This window comes from Netta rufina, assembly GCF_964035555.1.
Source record: "Netta rufina genome assembly, chromosome: 17".
NCBI classification, from domain to species: domain Eukaryota; kingdom Metazoa; phylum Chordata; class Aves; order Anseriformes; family Anatidae; genus Netta; species Netta rufina.
In genome coordinates this window covers 9,822,734-9,837,876 of record NC_140141.1, presented here as the reverse complement: position 1 = coordinate 9,837,876, position 15,143 = coordinate 9,822,734, and the positions used below count along the sequence as shown (strand labels likewise).

Genomic DNA, 15,143 nt, shown 5'->3' with positions numbered 1-15,143 from the left:
TTGCAAGCAAAAGGTTTTTAACTTAATCCTGTATGCACACATACCTCAGATAACGGTAATTGGCAGGTACTCAGCTGTAACTAACTTCTGGTTTTGCTACAGAGCACCATGACAATTTACACAGAAGTATTTTTTTTTTTTTTTTTTTGCCATTTTAACTATTAAAACATGGTTTTGGTGCTTTATCACCTTTTACATGAAAATGCTAGTGGCTATTTTCATTTTCTTGTATGGATTACAGCAATGAGTTCTCTTCAGATGTGAACACAATGTTCTTGTATGGAACTGGCTATTGAATCTTTTTTTGAGGTTGAAAATTTCACACTTCTCTTTAGATCCATATGCTTCTTTGGCTTTCTCTTATCTTTGTGGGGTTTAAAGAGTGTGAGAATGATGTAGTAAGGACGGTTAGACTGAGTATCTCAACTAAGCAGTTTATAGAGTTCCATTTAATGTCAGAGATACCACGGTGTTATCTCCCTGCCCCTGAATCCAGATCTGTAGAGACTGAGCAATAGTAGATTAAGTTGTTTATTCTGGGAGGTTATTTCATTTTAAAAACCAAAACAATAGATGTTGCGTATTTTTGACAAATGTAGTGTTTAAACCACCTCTCTCACAGGACCGACAGCGAGAAGGGGATAAACTCCTCTGCCTGTTTTTACTGGAAAGCATGAGCTGCTCATGTTTCAGAGTAGCCAAGGACAAGTGTACATATGCAGAGGATGAGATAAGGTTGTTAGCATATACAGACATACAGGAGGACACACGTAAGCATAGGGATACCTGCGTCTATCCCAGTAGAGTATCAGTAGATCTCACAAGATCGTACAGGTGGGAAGGGGCTAGGACTCCCAGTCTGATGACCAACTCAAAATGGGATTGCTGCAAACAACAGATCCCATCAATAATGGTTCTCTACTCAGGTCCTGGAAAGTGATGGCCTTAAAAACAATGTAGATATTTAATTTTGGAAGAAAGAGTTAATCTTATGATACTGTGAGAATTGGACACTAGCTGTTGTTCTCATTCTATTTTTTTAAAGCTATTGGGAGCAAAAAAAAAATTAAGGTGGCTCCATTAGTCATTAAAGGTGGAGGAAATGACACACAGGCTTCAGAGACTGGTCTGTTCCACCAGCCTGCTGTTGTCAGCCCAGTCTGAAAGCCACAAGCTGGCAGTTTTGTCCTGTTTGCTTTGTTGCTTCTCCAAACCCTGATTTCCACGGAGGAAAAAGCACTTACCTGCTCTCTCATCCTTTTTCTCTTATTAAAATTCAGTCTTAACTTGGTTCTTGCTCTAAATTATTTTTGGGGGGGAGGTAAGATGGCTTTCACAGCTGTAGTATAGCGCCAGCTTTGCTGCCTCTAAAGAGAAATGTTTCAACCAGAGTAACAGAGCATACCTTCAGGACAGGATATAGGTGCTTGGCACAAGCTTGTTTCTGAACCTGAGTAGCACCTGCTTTCTCTTAGCTGCGTGCCTGAAAATGCTGCCAGGCAGTGCTGAAAAACTGGAGGGGAGGGCTTAAGTTGAAAGCACCAAGTGTTAAAAGCATTACAAATCATTGTGCAGACAGACAGAGAGCAACGATTATTTCCTAGTCTTCAATCTTGTGTAAGGAATTCAAAATATTCTTCAACATCTAAAATCTAGATCTATTGTTACAACGGGAGGAACTTTGCAAATGGCAGAGAGTCTAAGCTTTAGTGTTTTGCCAAGTTCTGTTACTGGTCACCATTTGCATCTTGAAGCTGTAATTTGTTCCAGTTATTTAAACCCTTTTCTTAGGAAAAGTGGATCAGGAAGCCAGAGAGCAGAGAGGAAGTGAAATTCTGCAATCCTAATCCCACTCGCCCCCATTTTCATGGTAACAGGCACGTGTATGGGCTCTCGCTTGTGAGGTGAACGTTTTCAGTGGGATAAGGAAGTATTAATTAAAAGAGCGGGACCACAGAGCCCACAGAGGAGATGTAGCACACATAGCTGATCAGGGCAAAACGATCCAGGCAGTGCCAAGTACCTAATGAATTTGGTAGTGATGTTCTGTAGGGTTAAAATTGTTTTACATTGGAAATTATAAAGCAGTATGATCTGAACTCATTTCTTCTGGAGTAAATGGCAGAATTATACTGGCAGAAAGTGGTTCCGGGAGCTGTTCTATAATTGGGGCCCATTAGTCTGTTGTGAATACTTTGGAACAGAAGAAAAGATGGACAGCGAGTTATGACTGGGAACACCAGAATTGGCTGTGAGAAGTTTCCTGTGAAAACGTGGAATGGATTCCTGTCCTCATTTTGCATGAGGTTCTTAATGCAAATGCAATGCTTGTTTCTGGCACAGATGCTCTAATGGGATTAAGTGTGGAACTTGAGAATTGCTCAGTGCCATGTGAGTGAGTTTCTTTTGACTGTTGGTACAAATTCTGCCATATTTGTGGCTCTGTCCAAACAAAAAATGAATTGTGTTGACGTGTGGGTTTCCATAGGAATGAAATCAGGTGTGGTATCTCTCATGAGTAGCTACATGTCACAGTATATACTTGACAACTGTTGGTTTTGAGTGCAAGACATTCATGAGGCAGTTTCTTAGGTTTCAGTAGCTACAAAATGTATAGACATATCAACAGTTCTCAAAATGCATGATTTTTTAAGAATACTGTTTTAAAAGTTAAATCTGAATTCATGTGAAGAAGTGTGTAGTTAGATGTCTACGGCACACTACATATTTAGTAATAGTAAGCCTTTGCGAGCATTAAAAAGGACTTTAATGGTTTTACAGGGAAAGATGTTTGGCTTATGATTTTGCCCAGAAGCACAAGTCTGCTTTTTCATTCTTCTGAAAAAATAACTGTGGTATTCGATAAGGTGATTTAGGTACTAAAGCCTTGGCTTATTCATCCTGTAAAAAGAGAGACGCTGTTACCAGTGTTAGCATATCATAACATTACATGTTCAAAAAAATGTGCCTCTTCTTGTTTGAGGTATATGACTTAAGGTTACTGGGAGAAGAAGCAAAATAATGAACAATGATGCATTTTGAGGCTTTGAAGCTGCAGTTTGAAGACTGTTGACAATCTTAATATTTTTCATACAGCAGAAACTCCTTAGAAGCTTTGCTTTAAACACCTAATGTAGAGTAAACTATACTTGGATAACGATCTCTGCATGGTAGACATGCTGTTGGAAGGTTTCATCCTTTAAATTGGCCAAGGAGGAGTGTTAAGTGTTCAGTTCTTAACATGCTGCAGAATTTTGTGTTTGCATTTCTTAAGATCTGCAGAGTATTCCTCTTAAATTGAAATGACAAAACTCAGACAATTAACAAATCCATACTCCTTGACAAAGATATTTAATCATTTGCTTTTGCACTGTGGCTAAGATTAAATCTTTTGCAGCCAGGAGATACAGAATTGAGAACAGGTATCCCAAAAATGTTTTTACTTTTGGTAGTTTTAGAATCCGAAAGCAGCAGAATGAGGACAGCAGATATTTCTGAGGTTTGTAGACCCTTCAGATACTCATTCAGGTGGCTAGTTTATGCTCCATTCCACTGAGGGAGATGAATAGCTTTTTTTTCACACTCATAAATTTTTGCAGCTCTGTTAGCAAATTTTCAATTTTGATTTTTGGAATAAAAATCAGCTGTGTATTTTCATTGCAGTTTCAGTCAGTACAATGCAGGAACTTCAATTGCATATGAGTGAGAGTTTGGCAGAGTTCTTAATATTTCTTAAGTTGTATGAATTGATTTTACTCCTTTAACGATTCATGTTATCCGCATCTGCACATAAATTCTAAAGAATCTGTCAGCAAAGAAAGATCGTGAACTCCTCCCCTCCACTTTTAATATTGAATACTTTTACTATCAACAAATGTGTTTGCTTTTATATAGTTATGTTTTCTTCTTATGATTTAAATTCAAAGTTGGGGTCTTCAGCTAGTAACGTCTAGATCTAGTCTGGCAGTGTTCAATAATTGAAATAGCTTTATGAAACATGTTGCTGTTGGAAATAAAAAATGTTGGAGTTGTGTTTATTGAAATGTCTGTACTTCCCTCTTCTGAGCATGTTGACATTTATGTTTTTGTAGTGGTGGAAGAAGGATTGTGGGAGAATGGACTTTCCTATGAGTGTAGGACCCTGCTCTTCAAAGCAATTCATAATCTTCTGGAAAGGTAAGAAATTCTCTACCGCACTCAAGATCCTGCAGTATTTTAAATATAAAAATGAAATATTTATAGACCATTTATATTACCGATCTTAAAATAGCTTTTTTAGAGGCAGAGGTTCAGTACGAGAAATGCAGGGTAGAAATGGATCTCATAAGTCACTGAATCTGGTAATGTATCATAAAGGTCTGTGCAGATTAATTAAATGTATGATAAATAATATCAATATATTTTTCTGCTTAGATTCTTCTTGCTGGGGAACTGTTTCAAATGGTTAAAAATATGTATAACTTATACCTTCTTACAGAGAAGGATACTTGCATAGAATTATTATATCACATCCCTAGCCCCTTTGAGGTTGAATAGTATGTATCTTAACAGCTGATATTAAAAGATCTTAATTCCATTCTTCCAGTCATCCTAATTACATGCATGTTACAACCTGACTAACTTTGTGCACAATATTCAGGGTGAAGTTTAACAGTTCTGTCTCACTGCCCTAGTATAACCTAGCTTTTTGTCTGAATCATTTTTAAATCATTGTATATGTATGGCTTGACTGCAAAGTTATTTTGTGATTTATTAATATACTTAAGGCTTTTTCTTAACCTAGCTATCAGATTATAAGCATCCAGAAGAATAGCTTGTTAGTCCTTCAGTGTGTGACACTGCACCCAGACTGTTCATTTTATTCCGTGTCTGTTGTTGCAGTTCTTCAGGTCTACACCATCTTTTCTGTGTTCTATTTCAGCTCTTCTTGTTACATATTTGGAAATCTTCTCAGAATTAAGTGTCACTAGGCTATTCCTGCTTTTCTTTTAATATATAAGAATAATAAAAAAAAAAATGTAATGCATCTCTTGTATCTCTGTGTTAGAGTAATTTTGCAGAATGTAGCAGTAAATATTTTTCTCTGAAAGCAAGCTAATTGAAAGTACTTTCATCTTGTCTCATTTAGTATACTGCTTGCTTTGATCTACTTACTAGTAATCAGATTTGCATTACATTCATGAGGCTGTGTTTCCACGAGCATAATAACTTCCCCATGACTATCAGTTACCTGTTCGTGCCTGCTAGCAAGTTGAGTAGTTGCCTACACAGGTGTAGGACTAGGTGCTGTATTTCGTATTTTTCTGTTTATCAGTCTTTTTAGGGGATTTTTAATGCAAGTAACAGACTAGACTACTTTAAAACAAAGTGAATAAAAGTACAGGAATTCAATTCCCAGTCTGGAATGGTCACTATCTCTGTTAGTCACTTTGCAGTGTGTAAGTGAAAAATACATTTTACACACGCTTATTGATCTGTGGTACCCAGCCAACTTGCTTTTAAAGCACGGCTCCTAGTGGATATTCTTATTTATTGGAACACTTTAAGCTCGTGAAGCAGAATTTCCAAAGCAAACATCAACCACAACTACAAACTGTACTGAAAACAGTTGGCAGAGCTAGTGAAGTTGCTCAGTCACAGCTGACAGAACACCTTCAAGCTCTCTTTCAGCAGTAGCTTTTGAAATTGTGCGGGCTGGCACACGGTGCTGGGTGTTCATAGTGGTACTGGGTGTCCCCTGGGCTGAGCAGACACGTGCCCTGGGCTCAGCCTCTTGCCGTTGAAGATGAAGTTCCCTGTTCCTTGCTGTGGGCTGGTGGTGGCTGCGGGGCAGAACATGGCGGCCTGCTCCTGAGGTGAAACCCTGCGTTAGCCTCGTGCTACAGAGGAGCCGCAGTGGAGGCCGGTGGGAAGCCCTTTAGTTTGTAATCCTAATGAAGTAGTTGGCAAGGTGACTGAGGATGGTGGTTTGCCAAATATCTATCAAATTAGCTACCTCAATTTTAGGCTGAGTTTATTTTACAATTATCCCATTTTTGGCGGCTTTCTTTGCCATACGAAATCTTAACATCATAATCATTTCATTAAAAATAACAGCAGTAAGCGTGCAGGCTTTATTAAAGAGTGAAATACTGTTCTCTCTTTCTTAAAGACCCATTTTATCCTGTGCTTAGGAAAAGCTTGATTAATCAACAAGAAGTCTTGAACTTCTTTTTGATCTTATCAGGAAGTGACAGGGCTGTGGCCTTAGCTTGAAATAATTTTTTTAGTTGATTTTACAGTTACTGAAGGGCAGGATTTTCCTGTCTCTGAAACCTCTTATGTCCGACTAAGACATAGGTTTCTCAGTGGGGTGGTTTGGGCTTTCCAAGCAGTTAACACCATTGCTCCTCGGGGTTGCTCGGCCTGTTACGGAGTGTCGGCCTCTGTGGGCCGAAGGGGAGAGTTGTGGCTAGGAACGAGAGGGGAGCTTGTTTTTTTTCTTAGCACCCAAATTAGTGATCAGAAGTTCCTGATAAATGGCGATAAATAAAAATAAGAATCCCCTCAATCAAGCCCATGTTGGCTGTGACAGGGTACGAAGAAACATTTCAGGTTACTTTTGTCCCCTTCAGCCTGCCCCTGAATTCAGTATAACTGAGTAAAGACCAGAGGTATGTCTGCTCTCCCTGGTGTCTTGGTGGCTTGCCATTTAGAAAATGTTAAAAGATATGAGGACATAATACTTAAAATATTACTGTACTATTTTATAATCATTAGTATAGCCTCCTCAGGTCATTTTATCTTAGAAAAGTAAAATCAGAAATATGGGAGGTCAACTGACAGTGAAATGCTTTAACAGCTGTACTGTTTATGAAGAAAATATAACTCAGCCTTAACTACAGAAATGAGCCAAGGAGTTCAAAGTATTTTATGTCTCTATTTCATATGATTAAATAACTGCTTTTAAGTGTATATTTGGGGGTTTATGACCAGCATCTTTTTTTTACTCACACTCATTATTACTGCTTACTGTTACTGCTCTTGTTACTACTGGACACTTCTATAGCACAAAAAAAAAAAAGCAATGCTGTTGATAGTTGTTCACTTGGACAAACCTTTGAGATCCATGCTTCTGCAATCATGCTTCCCCTTTCATAGGGGATTATACTTTGAATAACCTGAGACTTAGCTTAGCATGCAAGGGGTGGCTGATTTTTAAGGCCAGCTCTACACATGAAGACTCTTTGCTGGGAAATTACTATTAGCTAGAGGCAGTTAAACCTGCTGTCCTGAGACATGATGATGTGGCATTGAAGTGTGTGTATGTGCAGGGAGTTTATAACATTTTTTTTTTGCTAGTATAGGTTATTTTCTTTAGGCATTTAATGTAAGCACTACAGACTTCCTTTGTTTTTATAAAGTGTGCTGACAGTGAAAGACTTTCTCAGACAGCAAATCTTTCCTAGAGAAACACTTACTGAAGCGCTTTTCTTTTCTGTCAGCACAAGATCCGTGTCTTCAGATCTCTCCTGGTTTAGCTTCCCATTTCAGTTAAAGATATTAGTATATTCAATTGAACTGGATTCTTTTTGATTTAAATGAGAAATGCTGCTCTTAGAGTTTTCTTCAGCCTAGTTTTAATTTTCAAAAACCCTGCCAAATGTATACCAAAGAATTCGGAATGTATTGGTACTTACATTGTCTGTTGCCTGTTTCCTATATATCTATACTAGATTTGCAAGTTTTAAATTATGTGTCATACAGTTTTTCTCAGTTTTGAAGAATGTGCTTTCCCAGAACACTTCATATGATTATTTTTTTAGCTATTCTCTAGCTACTGCTATAGAAATAAATGATTGAAAAACTTTGGTAAATGGAGATTTATAATTCTTCTATCCCAGGAATGAAATAATATTTAGACATGAAATGTGCAGGGAAAGCTTGTGTAATGCTTGCCATTTGTAAACATATTGTAATATGAACCACTGGCAACAACCAATTCTTCAAAATTTTCAAACCATAATATTTACCTTACCGAAAAAGAAGCCTTTCTAACAAATTTCTGTATGTGATCCCTTTAGATTGTATGTTCAACTGCAAATATAAGGTACAAAAGCATATTTAAATTGTTTTAGCATATTGCTAGTGTGATTGATAGGTACAGGTGGACTTAGGCAGTCATCAAGCACTTCTATAACTTGTCAGCCTAAAATGATTATCGATTGCTTTGGATTCTCACTGCTCTCTTTAAAGCCACAGAACCTGTTAGAACCTGCTGTTTCTGTAAAGAACTTGTGCACTTCTAACAGTATCACAGAATGCTGACAACTTGTTGTTCTGAATTTAGTCACATAGGAATATGTTTGCTAAAGAAAAGTTTTATGACAGAGAAAAGAGCAATTATCTAAGTTATCTGAAATAATGTTGTGGATCATGTGAATAAAAAATGGTTCTTTGTTAATTTTGGTTAATGTAAACTAACAATGGCATATGAATTACAGGAAGCTATATTATGTCATTTACAAGCCAAAAATACATTATTCTTCATCGTGAAATCAGTGTAGAAAATGTGTTATGAATCATCTTTGTTCAGGAAGAGGGGTTCGAAAAATAAAGCGATGGATCATTCAGCAAAAAGAGTAGCATGGAGCGGAAGGGATTCTGTCAAAGATGGGGCGGAATGTGTGTGTGGAGATCAGCATCGGTGAGACTGGACAGTGGTTGTGCTGTGACTCGTGGGAAAACAGGAAGTGGAGAAATTGAATGGAACGCTGAACCCAAAAGTAACAGAGTTGATTTCAGTATGATGGAAAATCAGCTGTTTAATCTCTTAAATTGACAGTCTTCAAAGATTGCTTTTAATTACATTTTAAAATGCAGTTATTAATTGTTGATGTAATTATTTTCTAGGTGCTTGATGGATAAAAACTTTGTGAGAATTGGAAAATGGTTCATAAGACCCTATGACAAGGATGAGAAGCCTGTTAATAAAAGGTAAGGTGATCTATGTAGCAAGTACTTTTCCTGTCAGTGTTGTATTTCACATACTGATAATTTGTTGCCTTCTGATGGTAGTTTTCCATTTCCTTTTTCATATAACAAGGAAAAACACAATCACTATTCACCTCAATAATTCACTGAAAATAATTAGTTTTGGTTTTGTTAGTGATGATAAATTGAGATAAGAAGGTGAGGATAGTATTTGCCCATTAAGCTTATAGAAAGGTCACACTTCTTGATAGGTTTTGAATAGCATGTCTGTTACTCGTAAAACAGCATTCCAGATAATTATTTAAACATCTTTTGGAATTTCTGGACAATTAACCCCAACCTGAAATTTTAAGCAGTAAAATAAGTAGTCTATAGATTTACTTATAGATTTACTTCTTTTATTTCCAGTTTCCAGCCTTGATACACAGTTTTCACTGATGAGGCAGACTGACAGGTTGGACTTTTATGGCTGATTAATGTGCTGCTCTTGCAGCTACAGAAGCCTGGAAAAGGGGTAACTGTCTCCACTTGCTCATTGCTATTTCCTCTCCTAGCTCTAAAGGTTACAATGTTCTCAGATCTTCTGGTACTTGCATTTATAGTCATCCGCTAAACAAATTCTGTCAAAAATAATCTGAGTTAAGCTGAAACACAGATTTTCTAGCGGGAATCATTTTGACAGAACTGGGTTAGGAAGTGACTAAACATGCAGTTATGCTGGGAGATTTGAAGGTAATGAGCAAGTGGAGATGAAGTGGGGTGGCAACTTCTTCATCCAGTGTAGCTGGTCACAGCGTGTCTGAGGGCATCTATAGGTACAGGTGGAGATCATTCTGTAGGCCATACCGTCTGCTTCTCATCTCTTTATCTCACTGTATTATCTTACAACAGAACTGTCTGCTGTTACAGTGAGCTATTACAAACCATTGGCTTCATTCTGTCACAGAATTTGTGTTAACTGGATACATCTAAACAGAAGTTATTCTTAAGATACAATGTGGTAATTAAACATGAATTTGTCTTTCTAAAAACTGAAAGCATTAATTTAGCATGTGAAATTCTCTTTTGCACTACTTAAGCTCTTCGTACCTTAGTAGGCTTACACTGTGTATATATAACCTTTGTGATTTCCCTTTTGTCCTAATGACAAGAAGCTGTTGAAACATCCGGTTTTATCCATGCCTTTATATGTCCTGACTGTATGTAACCCCTCCCCCCTCATGTTTTCTGTTTTGTTTTTTTTTTAATCGCACCAATATCTAGTTTAATTTTCTGGAAGATTAGTTCCCTAAAGTGGCACCAGAAATGGTTTGGTACTAGATCCTTGAAAAGGGAGACAATTTCTTTCAGCAAAAGTTGTTCGCTCTAAGGCTGCAATGAAGTTGATAAAAACAAATTAAATGCATTTGTGAATCTAATATTTACTCCTGGCGTGCGTCAGTCTGAAAACTGAAGCATCTGATACAGTAGACTGTCTGTCAAACAGCAGCAGCACTGGCATGGAAGGGATCATTACTTCAGAATTTTGTAACCTCGCAGGTTCTGTGTCTTATTTACATCTGTGAAATATCAGATCATTTGTAAGCTGGGTGATCTGTAGGGGATCATTACATTTGTTTGTAAATGTATGTACAATATGCACATAAGTATATCTTCTCCGGAACATAGTACAAAAAATGAATTAACATTGAACTTATAAACCATATTTGAATTATTACTGTATATAAAGGGACTTCTCTACAGAATTTTAGGGCTGAAGGGTAGACTCCTGATTTGAAGAAGATACTGATTGTTGTTTTCTTCATGAAGTAACTGTCACTATAGATCCTATGGATACACAACATTTTTAGGAGCATTTATTTAGCAATATAATTATGGCCTAATTCGAGATTGGTGATTTTTCTGCAGTATCTGTATCACAGGAGTTGGCTAATCTTACTGAAAGATGGCAGTAAAAACTGCAGAGGTTGGCAGTAGAGTCTATTTCAGACAGTAGCAGCAAATATCAGAAGGCTTTGGGGAGTAATTTTTCCTGACTTTATTTAATCTCTTGTGCTTTTTTCCTTATACTCGGTCTCAGTACAGCACAATAAGTGATCTTACACAAATTAACTTATTCACATTGGTTCCATATAAATTATTTGTGAAACCTTGGTTCTAAGCAGCAGCTTGTAGTAGATAATACAATAAAGAGCAGTTGCAGGAAGAAGAGGCCAGCTGGAGGTCTCAAGGTATTCTAGCACTGTGGATAATACCTTCATGACCACAAAAAAGTGGTATGTGAAAACACAGTAGCTAAACCTATGTTAATATATGAAATACTAGAAATAAGTTACACCTATGTACATTAATTAAGTTGGTTTCTGAGAACATGTAATCTATGTTGAAAATGAATGCAGTATTGCCCTTGAAAGAGGGAAGAGATATATGTACAAGCATATATATGTTTATAGAATGAACATTTTTTCCCCTTCTTGAATGGAGGAAAAAACGAGCAAATGTCATTCAGGCAAAGAAATACAAATGGTTCTGTAATTTGTTCTTATACTCGTGGCAAAGGTGTAGTCATCTCAGATTTTGAACAGCCTGAGTTCCTAACTTCATTACAGAAATATACTTGAAAAGTCTTGAGAGGGGCATAAAGAGAGAGCAGAACTCAGGCAGCTGGTTTTCAAGAAGTATCATTCAAGGAGTAATCATTCAGGGCTTGTGATTTTCGTGAATGGCATTAAAGGAGAATGGCGAAGAGTTCTGTGATTTTAGAATGGAATCAAAGATGAAGTGGAGCATGGCAGTGGCCGTGACCTACGTAGTCCTGAGATGTGAAAAGGAGGCCTAAGAACAGCAGATGACCCTCTGAGAAGGCATGAGAACCAATAGGCAAGATGAGTTTTTCCACTCTTTTCAGAAGCGAGGGAACAGCAGAGGGAGTTACAGATCCATATGCAATTGTTTTGCTTACAGTGGGAACCAGATGCTTTTGACAGGAAACTTAGTGTTGTGCTTGTGGGTTTTCTTTCCTGAGCTCTCTTTTTGTTGGTAGCATCATTTAATATTATGTGTCTCTTCCTAAATAATACTACATGTTTTATTGTCTGTTCTACAGCAGCATGTGTCTAAATATGTTTCCAAGTGACTGCTGGAAAATATTAAACTTTATTTATCTTCAGAACTTCCTAAAGGAGATAATGTTTGTAATTTACAGAATTTGTCTGATACAAGGAATTGATAGCTCTTTGCACTGCGTGGTGAAAACTCATCGTCAGTATCTATTCACAATCACTTCCCAATTACTGTATTGGGGTTGTGGGTTCTGAAAACATTGCCATAAAATTTTTAATGTGTTACTGATAAAAAAAAAAAATAATAAAAATCCTATGACCACCTTATGCAAGGATCTTCACTAGTTATTTCAGTATCTGTTTTCTTGGTGTGTAATAGAAAATTGAGAAAGAAAATAGTTTTTAGTGAATTGTGTGTACAACTTAACATAAGTTAAGCTATTTTTAAATTGCTTAAGTAACTGATGGGTCAACTCCTTTTCCTGAAGACTGTTAGTTTTTCTTATTGTTAAGAGGAAAAAAGTTCCATCAGTGAAGTATTTTGAAGTCAAATTTGTTTTTCTCCTTAAAAGGTGAGAAATCTGAAAACGATGATGTTTAGGTAGCCATGCTGCCCTCTGTGCAGGTAGAAGAGTGGAAGTACAGTTAGGCTGCAATGAAAAATAGTTCTTTAATTTCAGTTTCAGAGCAGGTTTTTGGTTTGTTACTGTCCCGTAAGACAGTTGATTGACATCCTTGTGTAAATGCTCATAGAACTGTTTGTGTAAATGCTCATAGAACTGTTTAAATTAGGAGCTCATGGGCAGTGTCTTCATAAATACGTTATCCTAAGTCCCTTGTACCAGTTTAATGGAGTTCAGAGTACATCCATATCCATTTTGCTCAATAGCTGTATTCGTCTCTTTGCAAGCATCAAAACGGTGTGCTATTGAGTGCCATTGAAACCTGAAGACTGTATCCACGTTAAGCACAGCTTCCTCTTTGAGATCCTGGAAGTTTTCAATGCCTTCAGTTTCCTAGGAGTAGTCATAGGACTTATCCAAGAAGTATTGGGATCAGTGATACCAACAATGATATTCAGCATTGCTCGCAAATAACATTGCAAGGTGCTTTCTCTTTCCATCATGCTAGGAATGCCGGTCAGTCAGTATCTTCATCTGAAAACATCAGTTTTAGTGAGCCCTGGAGAAAAAACTGCAGTGCTGTGCTGGGAGGAACTGGAAACCAGTGGAACTGGTGCTTGTCTAAGGCTGGAGCACCTTGTCTGAATCTGATATGGAGGCTTGGTTCTGGCACATGACGTTGCCCAGATTATGTCTTCTGGCAAATGGTATCAAGGTGATTCATTAAATGATGACATAATTCAGTAAGAGCATGGTAAAACAAGTTTAACTGATCTAGTTAGATTTTTAATAGGATTTGAATTCCTCAGCTGAGAAATGGTAATTGATTGTGCATGTATAGTCTGCTCCAGTGCAATGACAGTGCTTCAATTAGAACTGGAGGTTTTTTTTTTTTTTTACTTTCTTCAATTTGGCAAAACCAAGCTATTTAAACTGTTTTAATTCTATAATCTTATTTATGTATTTGTATTTTAACAGTGTTAAGAAAAGATTTGAGTAATGTGATTGTATGCATTTCTGGAAGATACTGGTACTCCAATAATACATCTTCACAGTGTAGCCAATGAACACTGTTGTGTCTGAGGAAAAGACAAGGAAAGAAAATAAAAATCAACCTGATTTTAATTCTAAATCAGGTATGATTATTGCTTACTTCTCATATTAATGAGATAGAACTACTGGGTGGTAAGAAATACTGCATATTTTCCAAAAATTGTTCCTACCCTCGAAAAAGTAGGCTTTTCTATTTTGGTTCGAGAACAGGCTTACTTCCCAGACAAATGTTTTTGTACCTCCAAGGTTTAAATTCTGAAAAGTAGTGGTAATCTTTTTTTCTCAGTCTTAGGGTTTCAGCAAAATTCATATGCCAAGCTTATATTGTTTTTTTTTTTTTTTTTTTTTTAATTATATTGCAACCTTGTGTACTAAAGCTGACTTCATTTGTACCTGCTCTGAAATATTGGGTAATGTAGCCATGGGAATGCAGTCTGTATTCATATTTTAGCAGAAGGAATAAGATATAAAATAGAATGTGAAGTACATGTTTTCACATGCATTCTTAAGCAAAAGCTCTTATATCAATATGTTTATATTAATAATGTTCTAAAACATTTTAATATATTTAAACTATATTCAAGTATATTATTCAAACATTTTATATGTACAATAAATATTTTATATAGACAGTAAAGCAATTAATTAGGGATACTTAAGGATATAATTAAGATAATTTGGAAAAACTATATTCAAATAATAATTGCTAATTACTGTTATTTGTTGTGGATATATGCTACTGGTAACCTTTGATTGTATCAAATTTCAAGAATATTGCATGTAAAACTTGATTGAAGATGCTAGCACATTGCAGGAAAAAAGTGGTTTGGACTGTAAGCCTTCACGTGTTTTATTACCAAGGTAATTCTTAGATAAGCTATAAATTTAGTAGTATTCTTTATTCAATCTCCTGATACTTTTGATTTAATAACGAAAATAATAATGTTTTGAAAAAGGCAGTAAGAACTGTCTCAGCGCATACAGTAAAATTTTCATTGAGTGTATTAAATACACTACCCAGCTTGCATTATCTCTGCACTGCTGTGTGTTTTGGCATGTAGCCACCTACATTGTTTTATGGCTGGCCTTCAGTAAATGAAACAAGAATCTAGAGCTGTGTACCTGTAGCAACCTTTGCTGAGGACTGTACTTTCTTCATAATGACCCAACCTTTTCATCTTCCTCCCCTGGGGTAAGAGCAGGAAAAAACAGTGGCAAAACAACCTCAGGCACCGATTCCTCAGATTCATTGACCCTTGCCAATCAAAATAAAGTCCTGGGAACAATAGAAAGACTCCCAACGTGGGGTCACTGGTAAGATGTCATAGAAGCGGTGCTTCTCGTATGCTGCCTGTATCCACTTCAGCTAATTCATGATGCTGGAGAATGTCTTACACAGTTGTTTGCTGAAAGTATGGAACTGAGCCAGGCA

General features: G+C 36.8%; 1 protein-coding gene across 2 annotated transcripts in view; it reads left to right on the top strand.

Annotated features, from left to right (window-relative positions):
• The window catches only part of MED13L (mediator complex subunit 13L), a 191,737-nt gene that overhangs the window by 89,475 nt on the left and 87,119 nt on the right, over positions 1 to 15,143 (top strand). For both annotated transcript variants that reach the window (XM_084297308.1, XM_084297307.1), the window contains 2 exons: positions 4,092 to 4,176; positions 8,893 to 8,976. In XM_084297308.1, the coding sequence (XP_084153434.1) occupies positions 4,092 to 4,176; positions 8,893 to 8,976 (169 nt within the window). The remainder of the gene's footprint in view (positions 1 to 4,091; positions 4,177 to 8,892; positions 8,977 to 15,143) is intronic.